This window comes from Trachurus japonicus, unplaced genomic scaffold (genome assembly GCF_045865225.1).
Source record: "Trachurus japonicus isolate A0001 unplaced genomic scaffold, Traja_1.0 AP030824.1".
Classification (NCBI taxonomy): Eukaryota; Metazoa; Chordata; class Actinopteri; order Carangiformes; family Carangidae; genus Trachurus; species Trachurus japonicus.
This window is the reverse complement of record NW_028220957.1, coordinates 175,866-198,284: the sequence shown is the minus strand read 5'-3', so window position 1 is coordinate 198,284 and position 22,419 is coordinate 175,866. Positions and strand designations below refer to the sequence as shown.

Sequence of the window (22,419 nt, the reverse complement as noted above, 5' to 3'; positions counted from 1 at the left end):
CCTGGTCACACCTGGTATTAACATCTGTCTCAGGTGATCCATGCATAGGGATGGGAATCGAAAACCGGTTCTTGTTGAGAATCGGTTCCCAGTGTTTCAATTCCTTGGAATCGTTTGCCAATTTTGCAAACGGTTCCCTTATCAATTCCAGCCCCTTTTTTTTTTCTTGCCGCGGTCGCTCTGTGAATTAATGCTGGTGAGTCCAACACGGCGGTCGGGTTTAATTACAAGCAGTGTGCCTGTTTATCACTATAAACACGGTAGATGAGGTGAGTGACTGAGCTGAGGCTGGTGGTGGGTGGTCAGCGGCGTGGAGCGGGTCTCTGACTGCAGCTCCGCCTGACTGCCAGTGAGTGCTTTGGGACGGGGCTCACGGTAACACCCGCTGCTCGTTGCCTCATGCTTTCACGTCTGAGTCTCCAAACCAAACACGTCTGTAACAACATCTGAAAAGTTGGCAAGTTGCTCAAAACAGCGATATCGCAGCTGCAGGGACCTGCCGTGTAGAGAAAAAAATGGTTCAGTCATATTGATTTTGACTTAATTTTGACAAGCCATGCTTCCAAATGTTGAAATTTAATGCTTGGTCGACTATTTTGGGGCAGCCCTAGTACAAACGTGAACAAAGTTTGTTGTCCTTTTTTTCCAAATGAGAATTGATAAAGAATCGAATCGTTAAGCAGAATCAAAAATGGAATTGGAATCGTAAAAATCTGATTAATTCCCATCCCTGTCCATGCATTGATGACATCAGATCCCATCACTCAGACCATATCCAGAGGTGGTGTAGGCCACAGTGAAGCTCCGCCCACTCCACTGACCAGGGGTGGAAAGAGTACCAAATAAATCTACTAGTAAAAGTACTTTTACCTTGATGAAATTTTACTCAAGTAAAAGTAAAAGTACTGGTGTCAAAATTTACTCAAGTAAAAGTAAAAAGTAGCTCATTTAAAATTTACTCAGAGTAAAAGTTACTTAGTTCCTTTTTTTTTTCACTGCAGTTGTCCAGAGCCACTACTGGCCCAAGGTTGTCACGATCATGATACTAAAACTTTCAACTCAATATCGTTATTAAGAAAAATATTCGATACTCAATACCAAGTTCAAGTTCAAGTTCAAGTTTAACTTTATTATCCTCAAAGAGGAAATTCATATGGTCATTGCACGGCCCATGTCAGATAGATAAAAAGAAGTAGTTAAAATAAATACAAACATACAAACATTTAAAAAAACGAAGACAGAAAAACAACAGAAGTGCATACAGGCATACAGGTCAGTTCACATTATCTGCTATTGAGCATTCTAATTGCTGTTGGCACGAAGGAATTGCTGTATCTCACAGTCCTAATTTTTTGCTGGAGGATTCTGCCCCCTGGCCTACCACTCCTTCGAAACCTTAGATGGAGAGGGTGCGTGTGATCATTCATGATCTGTTCAGCCTTTTTTAAGATCAGCTCCCTGTACAGTTGGGTTGCCGATGCCTGATCGATCCCAATGATCCTACTGGCTGTCTTGATCATACGCTGCAATTTAGCTTGATCCCGAACACGCATATTACCGAAAGTACAGAGGAGGCCAAAGGTAAGAACGCTCTGCAGGACAGTTTTATAGAACATTTGGAGGATACGTCGGTCTATCCTGAAATAGTTCAACCTTCTAAGGAAGAACAGCCTCTGCTGTAGCTTCCTGGACTTACTTGTTGCTAGATCGCTGAATTTAAGTTGGTCATCTATTTCAACTCCTAGATATTTATAGGTAGAGACCCTCTGGATTTGCTCACCAACTATGTTAGAAGGGGGGACACTTATCTTTCTTTTACTAAAGTCAATTACCATCTCTTTAGTTTTTTTGGCATTGACCTCCAAGAAGTGGTCTGAGCACCACTGCATAAAACCCTCTATCTCCCTATCAAAACCCTCCACAGATGCTCTTCCAGATTTTAAAAATCCGACTAAGGCTGTGTCGTCTGCATATTTAAAAAACTTATGCTCAGAAGAGGCTGCTTGACAATTATTTGTGTATAAAACAAATAACACAGGGGACAAAACACACCCTTGAGGAGCACCGGTGTTGATGATCTTTGGTGATGAGAGAGCTGAATTAAACCTCACTCGCTGACTACGATTGGTCAGAAAATCATAGATCCACAAAATAATTTTAGAGTTTACACTGAGATCCATTAATTTGTTCACTAACAAATGCGATTGAATTGTATTGAAAGCACTACTAAAATCTACATACACCACTTTAGCCAAGTTATTTGCACCTTCAAGTTGCTCATAGATCTCTCTCTCCCTCTTTCACTCACACACACCTGCTTCTTTACTGTCTTTCCTGTCTGCTCTCGGGAAACACACACATTGTCTGTTCCTCTGAGCATGGCCATGGATCTGACTGGGCTCCTACATATAACTCAACGGGCCGGTAGGAGTAGGACCGTTCCGGCCTTCAGCCCCGGTGTGTCTACTGTCTAGTCATTTAATCTGGCAGGGTCAGCGGTCCCGTTACCGAACACAGCCGGACATGTTCATGAGTTCATTAAAAAAAAAAACGAGCCCTGTTATGCACTAACTCACGTAGCGGTGAGGGGGGGGGGGTACGTGTGCCTAGCTACCTGCTGCTGCTGCTGCTGCTGTGTGCGTCTGTGAAGGGACAGAGAGAGAGAGAGAGAGGCGGCAGCGGCGTAGCTACTTTTGACAACCCACACAGACACAGCGCAAGTTCATATATTTTTTACTTTGTAACGGAAGCTATTTAAAATGTAACTTAGTAAGTTAGTTAGTAACTACCGTAGATGACCAAATAATCGCCCGCGTGCAAATACGCGCCTGTGCTCTAATAGCCGCCGGGGTCCGACCTCATTTGGCAAAATAAACGCCGGTTCAATTAAACGCCCGGGCGATTAAGTGTTTACCATAGTCTTGCACAGAAAACAAAAGTTTTTTTTTAACAGCGCTTTACCGGCTCTCACCTCTTCTGTCAGTCAACCCCTCCTCTCGCTCTCTCTCTCTCTCTCTCTCTCTCTCTCTCTCGCATGCAGGCGCGCGCACACACACATACACACACACACAGACACACAAACACAGGCGCGCTAGACTGAGGGATATAGGGATATAGATAAATGCGCTAATGTACAGTGTTGAAATTACCGCGATCGACCCCCCCTTCCGTTATCATTCATAACACTGCTCTGATCAGCTCCCTGTGTCGCGGTTACACAGACAAACTGTCTTTGTATTTATTGTCTGATGTCAATAAAGATGCGTCGGGGGGAAAAAGTAGTTTTGTTCCAGTGGTGCTATGGTGAGCTCCTTGTTCTTTGCATGATGGTCTGGTGCTGCTCATTGCAAAAATAAATTGTAGCCTGTTGCAAATACGCGCCTGGTTCTTCTAAACGCCTGGGGTCCAAGTCGATTTAGCATATTAAACGCCCGGGCTAATAAATGGTCATCTACGGTAAGTAAATTTCTTCAAAAAATATGTACTCAAGTAAAAGTAAAAGTACTGATTTTAAAATTTACTCAAAAAAGTACAAGTACACAAAAAAGCTACTTAATTACAGTAACGAGAGTAAATATAACTCGTTACTTTCCACCCCTGCCACTGACGTCCTCTGTCTCAGTCTGACTCGTCCCAACACAGTTTATACTGAAGACAAAATCTCAGAGTGTTTCAAACATGAGCTGTGCAGCTTTCATCAGTCACAGTGATGAACTACTTGGATCAGGAGTTTCTCCTCATGATGACTTCAGTGTCTCATCATGACTCACTGTGTCATATTCAGGAGAAGAGATGTCAGTGATGAAAGCAGCTGTTGGCAGCTGTGCTCTGAGTCTCTCCAGATGTTTGGATCAGACTTTATTTCAGAGTGTATCAGGAAACATTTCAGCTGCAGCTGGTTGAACTGCTCCTGAACCAACAGAGTGTTTGACCTGAACAGTCCCAGAGACTGTAGACACCTGTTGAGTGTGGACACACTAATAACAACACAGCAACAAGAATCAAAGCATGTCCACTGCTCAGAGACATTCGTCTCCCAGCGTCTCCAACCAAGGAGGAAATAAGAGACAGAAACCAGGCGGCACCATCAGGTCTCTGTCTGGTCAGATATTGATGATCAATAATCAGCTCAGTCTCTCTGAGATCCTGGTCTTGTCCTGATGAGATGTGTTGTTGTGTTGAGGAGACAGTCAATCACAGTGTGACATCCAGATGTCCTCACTGTCCAGAGGCCTGGAGCTGTCCATCAGAAGAAAGTGAGTGTAGTGAACAGTGTAATAATCAGTGTTTGTGGCTGAATGTGTGTGTGATCAAACAGCTGTTTTCAGACTGTGTGTGTGCTGACTCCAGATCAGATGAAGCCACAAAGTGGCTCCTTAATGAAAGTCTCCAGCAGCTGGAGCTTCACTTCCTGTCTGAGTCCATGTGTCACCGTGTCAGCGACTGTTTGGTGCGTGTGTGGCTGCGTTGTCACTGCTGACTAACAAGCAGCTGTTGTTGTTGATGTGTAGCGCTACCTGCAGCAACAACAACAGTCGCTGCAGCTTCTACTGAGAGCTGGGGTCAGACGTAACGCACCTGAGACACACACACGGACCGACCAGCTTCTACTGAGAGCTGGGGTCAGACGTAACACACCTGAGACACACACACGGACCGACCAGCTTCTACTGAGAGCTGGGGTCAGACGTAACGCACCTGAGACACACACACGGACCGACCAGCTTCTACTGAGAGCTGGTCAGACGTAACGCACCTGAGACACACACACGGACCGACCAGCTTCTACTGAGAGCTGGGGTCAGACGTAACGCACCTGAGACACACACACGGACCGACCAGCTTCTACTGAGAGCTGGTCAGACGTAACGCACCTGAGACACACACACGGACCGACTGCGCAGATGTCGCAGACATCGTTGAACTTTTCACACTAATGAAAAAAAAACCACCGTTGTGTTGTGTGACAGCCAAGTGTACTGTAAAGACCAAGGGGGCAGTTGTCGGTCTGAGAAGTGAAGCTCACTTCCGCGTTCAAAAAACTGCAATCCCCTCGGATTCCTCTGGGGGCTGGTGTCAGAAAGCAGCATTCTCCATAGACCCCCATGTTAAAATCGCCGACTTTACATCCTCAGTAAACATGTTCAAAGCCTGGTGTCAGAACGTTTTTTCGTCTCAAACGATAGTTTCTACCCCCGCACACACTCTGAGGGGTTTAACTCTACCGTTTGACTGTTATTAGGTTAAAACTCTGAGGGGTTTAACTCTACCGTTTTACTGTTATTAGGTTAAAACTCTGAGGGGGTTTAACTCTACCGTTTTACTGTTATTAGGTTAAAACTCTGAGGGGTTTAACTCTACCGTTTGACTGTTATTAGGTTAAAACTCTGAGGGGTTTAACTCTACCGTTTGACCGTTATTAGGTTAAAACTCTGAGGGGTTTAACTCTACCGTTTTACTGTTATTAGGTTAAAACTCTGAGGGGTTTAACTCTACCGTTTGACCGTTATTAGGTTAAAACTCTGGCCAATTAGGGCGCGGAAACGTTGAGTGACAGGTCCGAGCAGCTCCGTGGACAGCTGCTTCGAGGCCAGTGGGCGGGTTCTCGGCCGGCCAATCCAACATGGCGCTGTTCAGGCCGCCATATTTGAGTCACAAAAACGACTCCACAGAACCAATGGGGGACGTCACAGACGCTACGTCCATTCTTTTTACAGTCTATGGTGACGGCAGATACAGAACCAGGTTTAAAGTTAGAGAGGGAGAAGGAGGAGGTGGGGGGGGGGGGGGCAGACAGGCAGGCGAGGGGGGAGGGGGGGGCAGACAGGCAGGTGGGGGGGGGGGGGGGCAGACAGGCAGGTGGGGGGGGGGGGGGGGGGGGGGGGCAGACAGGCAGGTGAGGGAGTGAGGGTGGGGGCAGACAGGCAGGTGGGGGGGGGGCAGACAGGCAGGTGTTCTCCTCTTCTTCTTCTTTCCTGGTGCATTGTGGGATATCTGGGCTGGTCAGCTCCACCTGTTGTGTCTTCATCTTCTCTGCTGTGACGTGTGTTTGTGCAGCTTGAGAGTCAGAGAGTGAAAGTGTGTGTCTCACACTGCAGTGACATCACATGGAGAAAAGACATGATGAAGTGTTTCCTCCTGGTCTCCTCCTGCTCTGTATCATCACTAGATAAAGACTCCAGCTCCTTCTTCTCTGTGCTCAGTGTTCATCCAGACATACCAGCCTCCATGTGAACACAGTGATAAAACAGTGTGTGTGTGAGAGCCATGTCATGTCCATGTGTGCATGTGTAGCAGTTGTGAAATGGTTGCTTATAGGCTGAAGGATGACAACACCATGGATCTGAGTTGGTTCATTTATTCTGCAAAGGCAGCACAGGGGCAGAGTCAGGAAACACACAGCTGCAGGTAGAAACAGTCTGCCTCCACAACAAGAGCAGCCAGAGTTTGTTCCTCTTTTGCTGCTCTTTACTGTATTGTATGTCACAATAAAAAATAAATAAATAAATAAATAAATAGTAATAATCATTTTAGAGAAAAGATACTACTACTGAAATTAATATGTCTATAACCCACTTGTAAATAATAATCATTAGAAAAACAGAATAAAAATCACCATGAAATGATCAAATAAAAATATTCCATACTTTTCCTCCACACAAGGACAATAATAAAAAGTGAAATAATGTGTGCTCTAGTGACGTTTTTACAGCTCTGACCAGACTCAACTCTCATATATTTACCACAAACACATCTCAGAAATCACATTTCAAAGCATTTTTCAGACAAAAGGCACCTGCAAAGGCAGCACAGGGGCAGAGTCAGGAAACACACAGCTGCAGGTAGAAACAGTCTGCCTCCTACGACAGGCCACAAAACACACACACGGCAGACGTCACGTTAAACCCAAACTACAGCCGCTTTTTCACCGTAAAACACAATTAAAAACACGGCAACACATTAATAAAAGCTGTCGTTACTTTAGCGCACAGTTTCAACCGCATTACATGACAGTTTAAGTGCATATTTTACAGAGCAACGTGAGAGCTTCACAACACGTCTTACCACAACAAGAGCAGCCAGAGTTTTGCCGGGAGTTTGGTCCGACGTCGCCCACGTCCCCCTTAGTGTGTTACCCCAATATCGCTCCCCCTTGCTACAGGTGAAGATGGAACTTAGAAATAGAAGTGATATAAAACAAAGCAGGAAATTCTAACTGGTTTTAGATAGTGTTAGCATCGAGCAGGTTTTGAGAATGTTCACCATAATGAATGATAAAAATAAAGAAATAATGAGTATAATGAATGATCAGATGAATAAAACAAAGTAAAGATTGACCCAGCTACACATGCTGACAGAGAAGGTGCTGCTCTGACCCCCCTCCTCCTTTCAGGGTGGAGCCTGCTGGAGTCCCATGGTTGACACCAGGTCTGAGGAAGTGTAAGTCTGTTTTTACTTTGATTCATGGAAACAAAGCAGCACATTCAACCATCTTCACACTGTCACATCACTGACCTCATGAGTCTTCATCAAACTGTCAATAACTGATCACATGATCAATAACTGCAGCTGTGTCTTGTTCTCTCCATCAGATTCCTGTCCACTCACAATCGACACAAACACAGTGTACACAAAGATCAAACTGTCTGACAACAACAGGAAGGCAACATGTGTGGAGGATCAGTCATATCCTGATCATCCAGACAGATTTGACCGGTGGCCTCAGCTGCTGTGTTCAACTGGTCTGACTGGTCGCTGCTACTGGGAGGTCGAGTGGAGAGGAACCGTTTATATATCAGTGAGTTACAGAGGAATCAGCAGGAAAGGAAACAGTAGAGACTGTTGGTTTGGAAGGAACGATCAGTCCTGGAGTCTGTTCTGCTCTGATGGTGGTTACAGAGTCTATCACAATAACAGAGAGACACCTATCACCTCTTCCTCCTCCTCCTCCTCCTCCTCCTCCTCCTCCTCCTCCTCTGTCTCTAACAGAGTAGCAGTGTATGTGGACTGTCCTGCTGGCTCTCTGTCCTTCTACAGAGTCTCCTCTGACTCACTGATCCACCTCTACACCTTCAACACCACCTTCACTCAACCTCTCTATCCTGGGTTTGGGTTCTTGTTCGGTTCTGGTTCCTGGTTGAGTCTGTGTTGAGTGCATCAGAGTCTCCTCCTGTCACAGAAACCTTCTCACTGTTGAACAGACAGTTCAGTCTCTACATGTCTGTCTCTGTCTCTGTCTCTCACTCACGTTTTCACATTCATGGATTAAACCAGTTGATGTTTTAAACTCTTCTCAGTGATTCTTGTAAACTTCTTCTTGTTTTTCGGGTCCCAATGATTTTTCTGTTGCCATGACGCTGAGTTCATTATTAAACTGTGTTCATCTCTGTCCTGTAAACAATCTGATGTGAAATAAACAAAAACATGATGTAAAAATTTGTAAACTCTTGTGTCTCTGCTGGTTCTCTATGTAGGTAGATGTTTGTGTTAAAGCTCCTTCAAAATAAAGGTAGATGTTAGTGTTAAAGCTCCTTCAAAATAAAGGTAGATGTTTGTAGTAAAGCTCCTTCAAAATAAAGGTAGATGTTTGTATTAAAGCTCCTTCAAAATAAAGGTAGATGTTTGTATTAAAGCTCCTTCAAAATAAAGGTAGATGTTTGTGTTAAAGCTCCTTCAGTATAAAGGTAGATGTTTGTGTTAAAGCTCCTTCAAAATAAAGGTAGATGTTTGTGTTAAAGCTCCTTCAAAATAAAGGTAGATGTTTGTGTCAAAGCTCCTTCAGTATAAAGGTAGATGTTTGTGTTAAAGCTCCTTCAAAATAAAGGTAGATGTTTGTGTTAAAGCTCCTTCAGTATAAAGGTAGATGTTTGTGTTAAAGCTCCTTCAGTATAAAGGTAGATGTTTGTATTAAAGCTCCATACAGTATAAAGGTAGATGTTTGTGTTAAAGCTCCTTCAAAATAAAGGTAGATGTTTGTATTAAAGCTCCATACAGTATAAAGGTAGATGTTTGTGTTAAAGCTCCTTCAAAATAAAGGTAGATGTTTGTGTTAAAGCTCCATACAGTATAAAGGTAGATGTTTGTGTTAAAGCTCCTTCACAATAAAGGTAGATGTCCATGTGTAGTGTGATTATAAAGCAGCTCTAGGTATATAGGTACATATATTAATAATGTGAAAGTATCAGAGAAATGCACACAGCCTGTATTCAGAAACTGAGCCTTTAAAACCAGCCGTCAGGACTTCCTGTCACTTTGTGATGTCACAACTAAGCCCCGCCCACTGGACCAGTCAGACTGCTCAGCTTGTTAACGTCAACCAGGGCAGTAGAAGTGAATGAAGAAGGTTGTGTAGTTCTGTATGTTGTCACCTCTTTAATAACTCCTGCAGAGAGGTTTTAGGTCTGGGAGCCAATCAGAAGAGAGCCTCAGAGCGTGCTGTCCTCTGATTGGCTGGCTGGCTGGCAGCAGCGGCCTGTTGTTACCTGAGCAGCTCCACTGTCTCAGCAGCAGCAGGTGAATGTTTAACCAGCTGCTGCTGCTTGAGTCTCCGTGGCCGTTGGACTTCGTCCGTCCGGCGTCTCGGTCTGAGCGGAGAGACACTCAGGACGCCATGAGCTCATCCACAGGTAAAGGTAAGACGCTACCGCCGCTACCGTGGTTACCGTGGTTACCGCCGCTTCACTTCCTGCTTCACTTCACATGATTTGACTATTCAAACTCTGCAGCAGCGAGTTGACAGAGTCAGCTGCTGTACAGGTGTTTGTCTGGGCTCAGGTGAGACGGAGCAACATTAGTGTTTATGACTGAGTCTCTGCTGGGGGGCAAAGGTCTGACAACACACACACACACACACACACACACACACACACACACACACACACACACACACACACACTCACACACACACACACACACAGACACACACACACACACACACACACACACACACACACACACACACACACACACACACACACACATACACACACACACACACACACACACACACACACACACACACACACACACACATACACACCAATAGGGGTAAGAGGGGACCTGTCAGGCCAAGCTGCCAAGAGGGGTCTTATGTTTCTGCTTATTTTGAAAAACCAAAAATGGAATATAAAATTGACTTTTAAGGTGTTTTACCATAATATTACTGAAAATGTGACTTTTAATTATTTTTAAAGAAATTGCCAAGAGGGGACTTGGATCTCTGAGCGACATTTACCTATCAAAGAGTGGACCTCCACATACTGCAGTGGAGCTGTCTGCACCCATTCATTCACCTAACGACCCATTCACCTAATGAGTCTTTGTGATGACTTTCTCAGTTTCTTTCAAGAATGGATAATATAACTTTAGAGTTATCATTACTTATTTTAAAGTCTCTGTAATACAAATTATATGTATATGTATATGTGTATATATATATATATATATATATATATATATAAATAATCATGGCCACATTTGAGAGTAAATATTTTTTATTGAATTGCATGCAATTCAGAAGTAACATGGCTGCATGCACTAATATCAAGTTCTGCAGTATAAGCAACAACATTTACTTAAAACCAGCTTTAATTAATGAATTCCTTTTTTCTTAACAAAGATAATTTGCTTGTCTGTCTTTACTCATCCATAAATGTGTTGCCTCTGTCATTCTTAGCAGTCCAAGAGGGGACCTACTATCATCTCAATTTTAAATAGTCAAAATGCTCCATACATCTGGTTTCAACCAATTACAGTAATAGGAAATACATTAATATGTAATATGTATGAATAAGAAAGAAATAAGCAAATGTGATCATTCTTAAGATAATGTTTTTCATCAAAACTGAACACAAACATTTCTAATAAAGTAGCACCAATAATGTTGTCATTATTTTTAAATGTAGGGTGCACTACTGCAACACACATTTTTACAGTCTATTAATTTTTCCCCTACAAGAGCTTTATACTCCTTGACTGCATTGTTGTTATAGGAAAAATATTTGAATTAAAACTCAGGGTTTTAGGTCACATTTAATGTACTTGCATCATGAATCTGTATTTATGAGGATGCATTTTATTTACTGTTTTACATTACAGAAAAAGGTCCACACTTGGTTTATATGGAATGACAGGGGTCCACTGTTGGTTGGTGCATAATGATACAAGTGCCCACTTAGTTAGCATGAAGTGAAATACACACTCCATCATGTATGAATAAGAAAGAAATAAGCAAAAGTGATCATCCGTAAGAGAAATTTTTCATCAAAGCTTAACACAAACATTTCTAATAAAGTAGCACCAATAATGTTGTAATTATTTTTAAATGTAGGGTGTACTACTGCAACACACATATCTACAGTCTATTAATTTTTCCCCTACAAGAGTTTTATACTCCTTGACTGCATTGTTGTTATAGGAAAAATATTTGAATTAAAACTCAGGGTTTTAGGTCATTTTAATGTACTTGCATCATGAATCTGTATTTATGAGGATGTATTTTATTTACTGTTTTACATTACAGAAAAAGGTCCACACTTGGTTTATATGGAATGACAGGGGTCCACAGTTGGTTGGGGCATAATGACACAAGCTCCCACTGAGATAGCATGGAGCGACATACACACTCCAGCATGGGTGGATAAGCAGAAATGAGAGAAATTGCTAAGTTTTAAGATACATTTTTAATCTAAATTTAATACAAACATTTGTAACTATTAATACACACAACACACACGCACAAACACACATATTTAAACTAAAGTAGCACTGGTGAAGTTGTCATTGTAGTTTTTTTTAAAACATGGGGTGTACTGTGAAAACTCAATGGCAACCTATCAAGATACTTAAGGGAATATTTCAGTTATTGACATTTATGGCTCAACAATAAAACATGTATGGGAAAACAAAGGAGGCGCTGGGGGGTCATCAGTTTGTCTGAGATACAAGGGATAATTCTTCTAGAGGATGGATTAACCTCACTAAGTAATATGTTATACCACTGCAACACACCTTTCTACAGTCTGTCGAGTTTTTGACTTACTGAAGTTTCATACTCCTTGACTGCATTGCTGTCATGGGAAAACTACTTTAAATAACTAAACTCAGGATTCAACATGGTCTGATGGCCCAGAGCCACAAAGTGTTATTCTGTAGTCACCTAATGTCCCATATAGATGAAGCTCTGTGGTGGCCACCTATTGTCACTCTTCTACTTTTTAACAGCACATGGTTTCAATCAATTTTAATGTACTTGCATTTTATATATATATATTAAAAGGGATACATTTTACTTATTGTTTTGCATTGCAGAAAAAAAAGGTCCACACTTGGTTTATATGGAATGACAGGGGTCCACTGTTGGTTGGTGCATAATGATACAAGTGCCCACTTAGTTAGCATGAAGTGAAATACACACTCCATCATGTATGAATAAGAAAGAAATAAGCAAAAGTGATCATCTGTAAGAGAAATTTTTCATCACAGCTCCACGTTACACTTGTTCCAGGCTCTGCCCGTCGTTTTTCTCTAGAAATAGAAACTTTTTCCAACTTTTTTATCTCCATAGCGATCGCACTCGTCTTCTCCTTCTTCTTCACTTCTTGCTCTGATCTACAGTCTCATTCGTTCTACACATCCCAGAAGCCCCAAAATTTCTCACAGTGTGGGCGACAGCGTCCCCATTTACCAGCCGCAGAAAACTGCGTTTGACGTATATGTACGTCAATGGCACTCGATGAGTTAAGTGGGAGGTACACACAGCGTCGGAAATTAGCGGGGGCCATGGGCCATTTGGCCCCAAATTTTTACCAAGAATGCCCCCAAAAATCATGATCCTGGGGCCAAAATTGCCCCCAAATTTTCAAAACAAATATATCTATACATTATCATACATTTATTTTCATTAATTTACCGTCGCGCCTCATTATTCTCCTGATGTAAACGAGATTGCGCTGATACGTGAGAGTCATGTGACAGCGGGGCAGTGCTGCAGCTGCTGTGCTGCGATGGACCTGATCAGACTGGCGGTGGCCTACAGTGAATCCCCCCGAAAGCCCCAGCAAATAATAGCCTACATCGACAAAAAGTTAAGTGGCAAGTTGCACCTTTTCGTCGGCTTATTATTTGCAGGGTTTAAAAAAAAAATAAATCTTATAACGTCACTGCAACATGCGGCTCTCAGTCCTTGTCGGTGTTGTGTAGTTAGAGCTGTGTCTCCCTCCTGTTTCCCAGGTAGGAGGGGGACAATAGCCCTCTTAGGGCTGGGTAATAAAACGGTAGAAATTGTGAAATAACTTTTCCTCAATAGAAATATGAGACATGGTCGATAGGTTTCATTCATCCATGTTTTGGCAAACGATACAAATAGCCAATGATATTGAGAGTTGCGCTGTGCCGAACCAATCATGTGGCTGGAATAGAGCCAGTCAACACGTGTATTTGTTTGGGTTGCTGCAGACGGGCACATCAGCTGACACCGCCGGTAAAATAAAAAATAAAAGAAAGAGAGAGAATGAATGTTGTCTCAAAAGAAAAAGTAAGGAGAACTCGGACGAGTGACTGAAAAGACGCATGGTGCGCAATGGGGACACCAGGCAGTTGGAGTGGACCGTGGTCACGGTGCGGCCGCTCTGCTGCTCACAGGGCCGTTACTAGGAATTCTGGGCCCCCTGAAAGAATACTAAATGGGCCCCTGCCCCCTCACATTTCCACTTTTTTGCTTAGACTACGTATGTATTATCATTTTTTTATTTAGCCTACTTTGTTTTGATGCTAATGCAGCATTACTATGAGTATTAGTCAGGGTCTTATGCAGAATAATTCAGTTATACAAAGATTAGACTACTGGGGTTTTTTGTGGGCCCTACTGGGTGCTGCATGGGCCACTAGAATTATCATCACCTTTCTCCCCTATACAACGGCCCTGGCTGCTCACCCCAGAATGACTGTTGAGTTCACAACAGCCCCACCACATCGCCCAGCCCTACCTACCAGTGATATTCTCATATTACTGGTAATATCTAATATTGACCAACCATAACTTTATATAACCCATTATTTATATTGTTTATAGACTATGATAGGCGTTTATATAGCTTATAGTTTGTTATTTATATATATATATATATATATATATATATATATATATATATATGAAATGGCCCCCAAGTATTTTGAAAATGCCCCCACTTTTTGGACTGTGGGGGCCAAAATTGCCCCCAAAATATTTTCTTAATTTCGTACCCTGGGTACACAATAAATCTAATTCTAATCAAATTTATTTTGAAAACAAATAGTAGAATGGCAATCTGATTCAGTGATTAATTTGTTACACATTTGGGTTGCTTCCTAATGATTTTTTGATGTTTTAGTACCCAGCTAAACACAAGTGTGTATATTCCTTACTATCTACAGTATGTATGTGCCTTGTAGGCACTTTACTTGCAAGTGTGTGTATGCAGTGTTTTATAAATCTGAATATTTTTTGTCACATCACATCTACCCCGACACTTTAGAGCGCTTCTGTCTTGACGCCGTGTTTGCCTTCGTTCTGACCTGAACACGGCATGTGTTGTTGGGTTAGAAACATGCACATTTGCAAAGGAAAAAAAGCAAAATCGATTAGCAGAATCATTAAGCATGCACGCACACAATCCCAAGGAAATGATCACGTGGGAACCAGTTCTGAAGAGGAACCGGTTCTCAATTCCCACCCATAGACTTCAGTCTATGATGTGGACACAAAAGCATTCCTCTACATACAAGTAGTGAAGTCATCAACACTCATGTATTTCACAGATCCTAAATCCTGGTACACACATAAAGATTCTCTAAATTTCAACCATTTTTTTTAATCTGTGAAAGACCCCACACATGAAGATAAAAAATCTGTGATTGAACAGTTTTGATCGTATTGTGTGTGGTGTGCTGTGACATTCCAAACACCACACACATTAAGATTTTTCAGAATCTTGACCCTCCGGTCAGAAAACTCAGAAAGAGATCAGTATTGTTGTAGCTACTCTTTCGGGTCTATTTCCGGAATGGACAATGAGAGCGATGTAATTTTTTTTTAAATGAAAGCGGGACACTTCAGCCATTACAACGATACCATCTGTGTGTGTCTGTGTGTCTGTGGCTTCGGACGCCGAGCAGTAAAGCGGCTGTGAGCGGCGGTCACATGATCGTTTAAACATGGTTGCTCTATTGCTGGCTGTTGCTGGCTATGATCGCTACCATCTTTGCTATCGGCTATCAGGAAATCTCCTGTGTATGCGTGAATGTCTGTGTGAACCTCATGTAATGCCAGGGCTGCACCGTGGCTCTCTGTGGGATTGCCGGTGTTGTGTGGAGAAGTGGCTTGCCGCGAGCAGCATGCAGAGCTTGGCAAGCAGGCACTTCTCAGCACAACACCAGCTTTCCACACGCAAGATGACTTTTGATTTGTAAATATTGAACATGTTTAATATTTACGATTATCGGCGCCAAACGTTTTCCGAGGCGATTGTTGTGAGAATTTTGACTCTTAACACACCACACACTACAAGAGAATCTCATAAAATAATCTTAAGACCTTAGGATAATCGGCCGATTTTTGTCTTTGGTCGAAAGGGGGAAAATCGGGGCAAAATCAGCCCGATTATCTTTATGTGTGTGGTAGGCTTAACTCTACCTCCACTCTCCACTCTAAATGTGGAACTGGCTTCTGAGAAGTGAGTGAGGGCTTTAAATCTGTGCCAGATGACTTGTGTCAGTCCTTGACTGTCGGCAGTGTGGGGGATGGTTTCTTGTAGCTGACGATGGTCGTTAGCAACTCTGAAGGGCAACCTGGAAAAGACTAACATCCTTCAGCCAAGATCTTATATCCAAATCAGACTAACAGACAATGGAATTCCCCAGTCCTAGGTTGGCCATGTGCTACACACCTATGGACTTCTGTGACAACTGTAAAGAGTGGGTGTCCCAGCAATAATCCACCCTGTCAAGTCTTTGATGAGTTTTGTAAAGGTGTGTGATGCCTTGTGATCAGTATAATATTTTGTCAGCCTTTATATGATCTACCATTGTGTGCCAGTAGAAATGTTGTCTGAAATTAGGATTAATCAGATTGCCAGAGATACAGGGGATAAATCAGCTATAGTGGATGGAATAACTCCAAAATACCCACTGTTGAACTACTGCAACACACATTTTTACTTACCGAACTATTAGCTCTACTGGAGTTCATGTATACCTGTCTGAATATTTTTGGTCCACAACAAAAATGAAAACTAAAACTAAATTTGTGTTTTTTTTCCTTCTGTATATTACACACTGTATCACATAGTCATACACATCTATAGATGAAATTGGTGTATGAATTGAAACCTAATTTAAAGTTGTCAAAAGGTACAGGATTGGTACAGGATTGGCACAGGATCAGAGAGTTTACATTAAGTGGGAAGTACACAATACAAGCTGTATTCAGTTCACACTGGTGCTCAGCAGAAATGGGTCTGGTTGCTTTCAGGATGTGTGGATTGTACATTCAACAATCCCATATTACCTTATTCATAGCATCTGAAGTGGATTATAAACAAATTCAATTAATTGTGTTCAGAAGATGGTAAAACGTTATCTAATTTATTTATATTTTTAAGTAATTAATTGTTATCTATTTTGGTTGTTTCCTAATGATTTTCTTTCGTTTCAGTACCCAGCTAAACACAAGTGTGTATATTCCTTATTATCTAGGTATAACCTTGTGCATGTTGTAGTAAGCAATGTGACTTCATTACATTTACACACAGTTTTCTAAGTAGAGAGAGTTGAACATTTTTAATGGGGTTTCAGTCTATGATGTGGGCACAAAACATTCCTCTACATTGAAGTAGTTAAGTCACCAGCACTCATGTATTTCACAGATCCTAACTTTAAGGTAGAGTTGTTGAACTGGGATCTGAGAAGTGAGTGAATGGAGTGAGAGCGGAGTGAGTGCCAGATGACCTGTGTCAGTCCTTGAGTGTGGGCAGTGTGGGGGGATGGTTTGTTGTAGCTGACGATGGTCGTTAGGTATTTTCAGGTTGGGCTTCAGAGTTTCTACCTTCTTTCAGCCAATATCTTATATCCAAATCAGACCGACTGAGACACAGGTATTCCCAGGTCTTAGGTTGGCCATGTGCTACCTACGCACTTATGGCCTTTGGTGACTCAACTTCTGTGGCAACTGTAAAGAGTGGGTGTACCAGCAATATTCCATTTTTTCTAAAGAATTGTCAGTTCTTTGATGAGTTTTGTGAAGGTGTGTAATTACCTGTTTTAATATTCTGTGACAGGGCCTTTATATGAGCCACCATTGTCTGCTAGTAGTAATGCTGTCTGAGAACAACAATTAACATGGAATAATAAATTAGGATTCATCAGATTGTCATGGATACAGGGAATATGTCAGTGTGTGGACGGAATAACCCCCAAAAAACCCCTGTTAAACTACTCATTAAAATGATTTAGAAAATCAAGGGAAACAAAGGAACGCATAAATATAAAAACACATGCAAAGCCTTACAAAGCCTTGTAAAGGACAATTAGGACACAGCAAGAACTATATTCCTCAGACACGGTCCACACCACTGTCAACTTTTTTTATTTGTGTTGCAGCAGTTCAACATTGAGCTATTTGGGGTTATTCCATCCACACAATGCCTTATCCCTTGTATCTCTGACAATCTGATGAATCCTAATTTCTTGTGCCATGTTAAGTAAGATTTTGCTCCCAGACAACATTTCTGGCAGAGAATGGTAGCTCATAAAAATGCTCTGTGACTCTATATTGCATGTACCCATGTTTCAGTCAGTCTGTTTTGAATGTAAGTAAGTGGAGTGAAATGCACACTCCATCATGTATGAATAAGAAAGAAATAAGCAAAAGTGATCATCCTTAAGAGAAATTTTTCATCAAAACTTAACACAAACATTTCTAATAAAGTAGCTCAGATAAATACAGTGGGGCCAGGCCGTTAAGTGCTTTAAAAACAAACATTAAAAGTTTAAAATCAATTCTGTAAGGGACAGGGAGCCAGTGAAGGGAGTTAAGAACAGGAGTAATGTGCTCATGTCTATTAGTGTTAGTTAAAAGACGGGCAGCAGCGTTTTGGACAAGTTGGAGGCGACTGAGCGAAGACTGGGAGACGCCAACATAAAGTGCATTGCAATAGTCCAATCTAGAACTGATTACTGCAACGCATGGATGGCTTTCTCGAGGTCGTGGCAGTTTAAAAACATTTTGACTGTGTGAATGTGTGTGGCAATAGTTTAACATAGGGATCCTCTCAATGAATTATCCCTTGTATCTCTGACAAACTGATGATCCCCCATTCCCTCTGTATTTTCCCATATCAAATTGTCGTATATCAGTACCTCTTTGATGGTTTACTTGTACATAATATATCATCGTAGGTTGCCATTGAGTTTTCACAGTACACCCCACATAAAAAAACGCATTACCGTTGCTACTTCATTATAAATGTTTGTATTAAGTTTTGATGAAAGTTTTGAGCTTTTGAGGTTCATCCATCCTCTAGAAGAATTATCCCTTGTATCTCTGACAAACTGATGACCCCCCAGCTCCTCTTTTATATTCCCATACATGTTTTATTGTTGAGCCATAAATGTCAATAACTGAAATATTCCCTTAAGTATCATGATAGGTTGCCATTGAGTTTTCACAGTAACTAACCCTAACCCCATGTTTAAAAACAAAACTACAATTACAACTTTACCAGTGCTACTTAAGTTGAAATATGTGTGTTTGCATGTGTTTGTGTGTGTGTGTGTGTGTGTTATGTGTATTAATAGTTACAAATGTTTGTATTAAAATTAGATTTAAAATGTATCTTAAAACTTAGCAATTTCTCTCATTTCTGCTTATCTACCCATGCTGGAGTGTGTATGTCGCTCCGTACCAACCAACAGTGGACCCCTGTCATTCCACATAAACCAAGTGTGGACCTTTTTCTGTAATGTAAAACAGTAAATAAAATACATCCTCATAAATACAGATTCATGATGCAAGTACATTAAAATGACCTAAAACCCTGAGTTTTAATTCAAATATTTTTCCTATAACAACAATGCAGTCAAGGAGTATAAAACTCTTGTAGGGGAAAAATTAATAGACTGTAGATATGTGTGTTGCAGTAGTACACCCTACATTTAAAAATAATTACAACATTATTGATGCTACTTTATTAGAAATGTTTGTGTTAAGTTTTGATGAAAAATTTCTCTTACGGATGATCACTTTTGCTTATTTCTTTCTTATTCATACATGATGGAGTGTGTATTTCACTTCATGCTAACTAAGTGGGCACTTGTATCATTATGCACCAACCAACAGTGGACCCCTGTCATTCCATATAAACCAAGTGTGGACCTTTTTCTAAAACGTAAATCAACAAATAATTCCTATACAGATTTATGACGCAAATACATTAAAATGAATTGAAATCACATGCATTTAAAAAGTAAAAGTCTGACCATAGGTGGCCCCAACAGGGCTTCATCTATATGAGATGTACGTGGCCAAAAAGTAACTTTTTGTGGCTCTGAGCCATCAGGCCATGTCAAACTGTGAGTAGTTTAAGTATTTTCCCATGACAACAATGCAGTTAAGTAGTATAAAACACCAGTACAGTGAAAAATTAATAGACTGTAGAAATGTGTCTGGCAATAGTTTAAAATAGGGACTTTGTGAGATTAATCCTCTCAATGAATTGTCCCTTGTATCTCTGACAAACTGATGATCTCCCAAACCCTCTGTATTTTCCCCAAAGATAACAAATTGCCGTGCCAATACTTTAATATCAGTTACTCTTTGATGGTTAACTTCTACATAATATATCATCATAGGTTGCTATTGAATTTTCTGTAATATAAAACAGTAAATAAAATACATCCTTATGAATACAGATTTATGATGCAAGTACATTAAGATTACCCGAAATCCTAAAACCCTCTATTAAAAAATGAATAGACTGTAGAAATGTGTGTTGCAGTAGTACACCCTACATTTAAAAAATAATTACAACATTATTGGTGCTACTTTATTAGAAATGTTTGTTTTAAGTTTTGATGAAAGTTTTCTCTATCACTATCACTTTTGCTTATTTCTTTCTTATTCATACATGATGGAGTGTGTATGTCACTCCATGCTAACTAAGAGGGATCGTGTGTCATTATGCATCAACCAACAGTGGACCCCTGTCATTCCATATAAACCAAGTGTGGACCTTTTTCTGCAATGTAAGTCAACTAATAATTCCTATACAGATTGAGAACACATGTATATTGTAAAATTGAAACCCTGTGCTTAAAAAAACTGGACAAGCAACAATAGCAAGGTCAATTATTTTTAATGTTTAATCAGAATTCAACAGAAATGATCTAAATGACCATTTTATTTAAAATTTTGTTATTATGGGTGATCAATTTTTTCAATATTTTAAAATTTCTATTATACCTAATACAGTGTTGAGTTTAAACTTAAGACATCCATGAAAACGGAACCTTTATATTTTGTTACAAAGAATAACAAATTATGTTTCAAGGTACTGATTTGTTCACTAAGGAGCCTGTTTGATAGCCTCTCTACAGTCTGAAAGGCTGCCGGGGCTGCAAGTCGTTCACACTATGGAGGAGTGTAAGAAACGACGTGTGTGAATGAGTCGTTAAAACCCCTGCTCCAGCCTGCCAGGGCACTGCTGAATATGGTATTTTACACACACACACACTCAGGTCCCCTCTTGGCTAAAGTTAAAAAAATTAACCAGAAGGTTTTTCACATGATTTTAAGTTGATTTAAAGCATGTCCAACAGGGGACCTAAAAAAAAGTCCCCTGTTGGCTGCTTGGTCCCCTGTTGGTGAATGTGTAACGACGCCGATGTCCCCTCTTAGATAGGAACAACAGTGCACACACACACACACACACACACACACACACACTCACACACACACACACACACACACACACACACACACACACACACACACACACACACAGACACACACACACACACACACACACACACTCTCACACACACACAGACACACACACACACACACACACACACACACAGACACACACACACACACACACACACACACACACACACACACACACACACACACAGGGCCGTTGCTATGAATTCTGGGTCCCTTAAAGAATACTAAAGTGGGCCCCTCCCCCTAACTTTTCCTTTTTTTTCTTAGACTACGTATGTATTATTGTTTTTTATTTAGCCTTCTTTGTTTTGATGCTGATGCAGCATTACACTGCAAAAACTCAAGTATCTTAGCAAGAATATTTGTCTTATTTCTAGTCAAAATGTCATTTCTAGTCAAAACAAATCTCATTCTACTTAAAATAAGACTCATCATATTAAAAGTAGCTTGTTTTTAGACACTTTTTACTTCTTTCAAGCAGATTTTCACTTGGAATAAGTAGAAAAATCTGATAGTGGAGCAAGTTTTTCTTATTACAAGCACAAAAAACTTACTTTCACTGGCAGATTTTTCTATTTATTGTGAATTTAAGTGAAAATGATCTAAAAACAAGTTAATTTTTAGGTGATGAGTCTTATTTTAAGTGGAAAGAGATTAGTTTTGACTAGAAATTAGACATTTGGACAAGAAATAAGACAAATATTCTTGGAAAGATGTAGAGTTTTTACAGTGCACTATGAGTATTAGTCAGGGTCTTACGCAGAATAAATCAGTCATACAAAGATTAGACTACTGGGGTTTTTTATGGGCCCCACTGGGCGCTGGGCCCCTAGAGTTATCACCACCTTTCTCCCCTAGACAACGGCCCTGCCTCTGGGGTTGAGTACTACTCTGTCTATGTCTGTATAGATGTTAGAGAAGTGGAGGAAGGGAGAGACTCTATGTGAGGGGGGGGGGGGGGGGGGGGGGGGTCTGTTATTGTTGGTGTCAGGAGGAAAAATGTGGTGAAACAGGAAGTTGTTAATGAACAACCAGGTTCCTCCACCTGCAGCTTATAAAGTAATAAGACTGAGAGTCTGTCTCTGTCTCTGTCTGTCTTTAGCTTTATTGGCATGAACAGAAATGTGTCGTTGCCAAAGCCTTGTACAAACTATTTACAAAGACATTTCAATATAACAAATATATTTACAGTATTACATATTTCAATATTCAATAACAAATCTCTGTCTCTGTCTGCACAGACCATGATGTCATGGACTTCCCACGGTGAGTCCAGCCCGTCCCTCTATCAGCGATGTCGTCTAATGTGTTGTAGTGTAGTGTAACTGTTCAGACTTGTATCACATAGACGCTGGTTCTCTGACTGTTTTATATCAAGGACCCAAAACTGACACAAACTAGACCACGGACCCCCATTGGACAAAACACCAGAAATACACAAA

The 22,419-nt window shown here is 41.0% G+C and overlaps 1 protein-coding gene across 1 annotated transcript in view; it reads left to right on the top strand.

The window, feature by feature from the left end:
* The window catches only part of LOC146959974 (uncharacterized), a 146,661-nt gene extending 138,278 nt beyond the window's left edge, over window positions 1–8,383 (top strand). Inside the window, exons 16-17 of the mRNA XM_085772741.1 lie at window positions 7,394–7,440; window positions 7,593–8,383. Of these exons, the coding sequence (XP_085628867.1) occupies window positions 7,394–7,440; window positions 7,593–8,152 (607 nt within the window). The 3' untranslated portion in view covers window positions 8,153–8,383. The remainder of the gene's footprint in view (window positions 1–7,393; window positions 7,441–7,592) is intronic.
* Window positions 8,384–22,419: the final 14,036 nt, after the last annotated feature.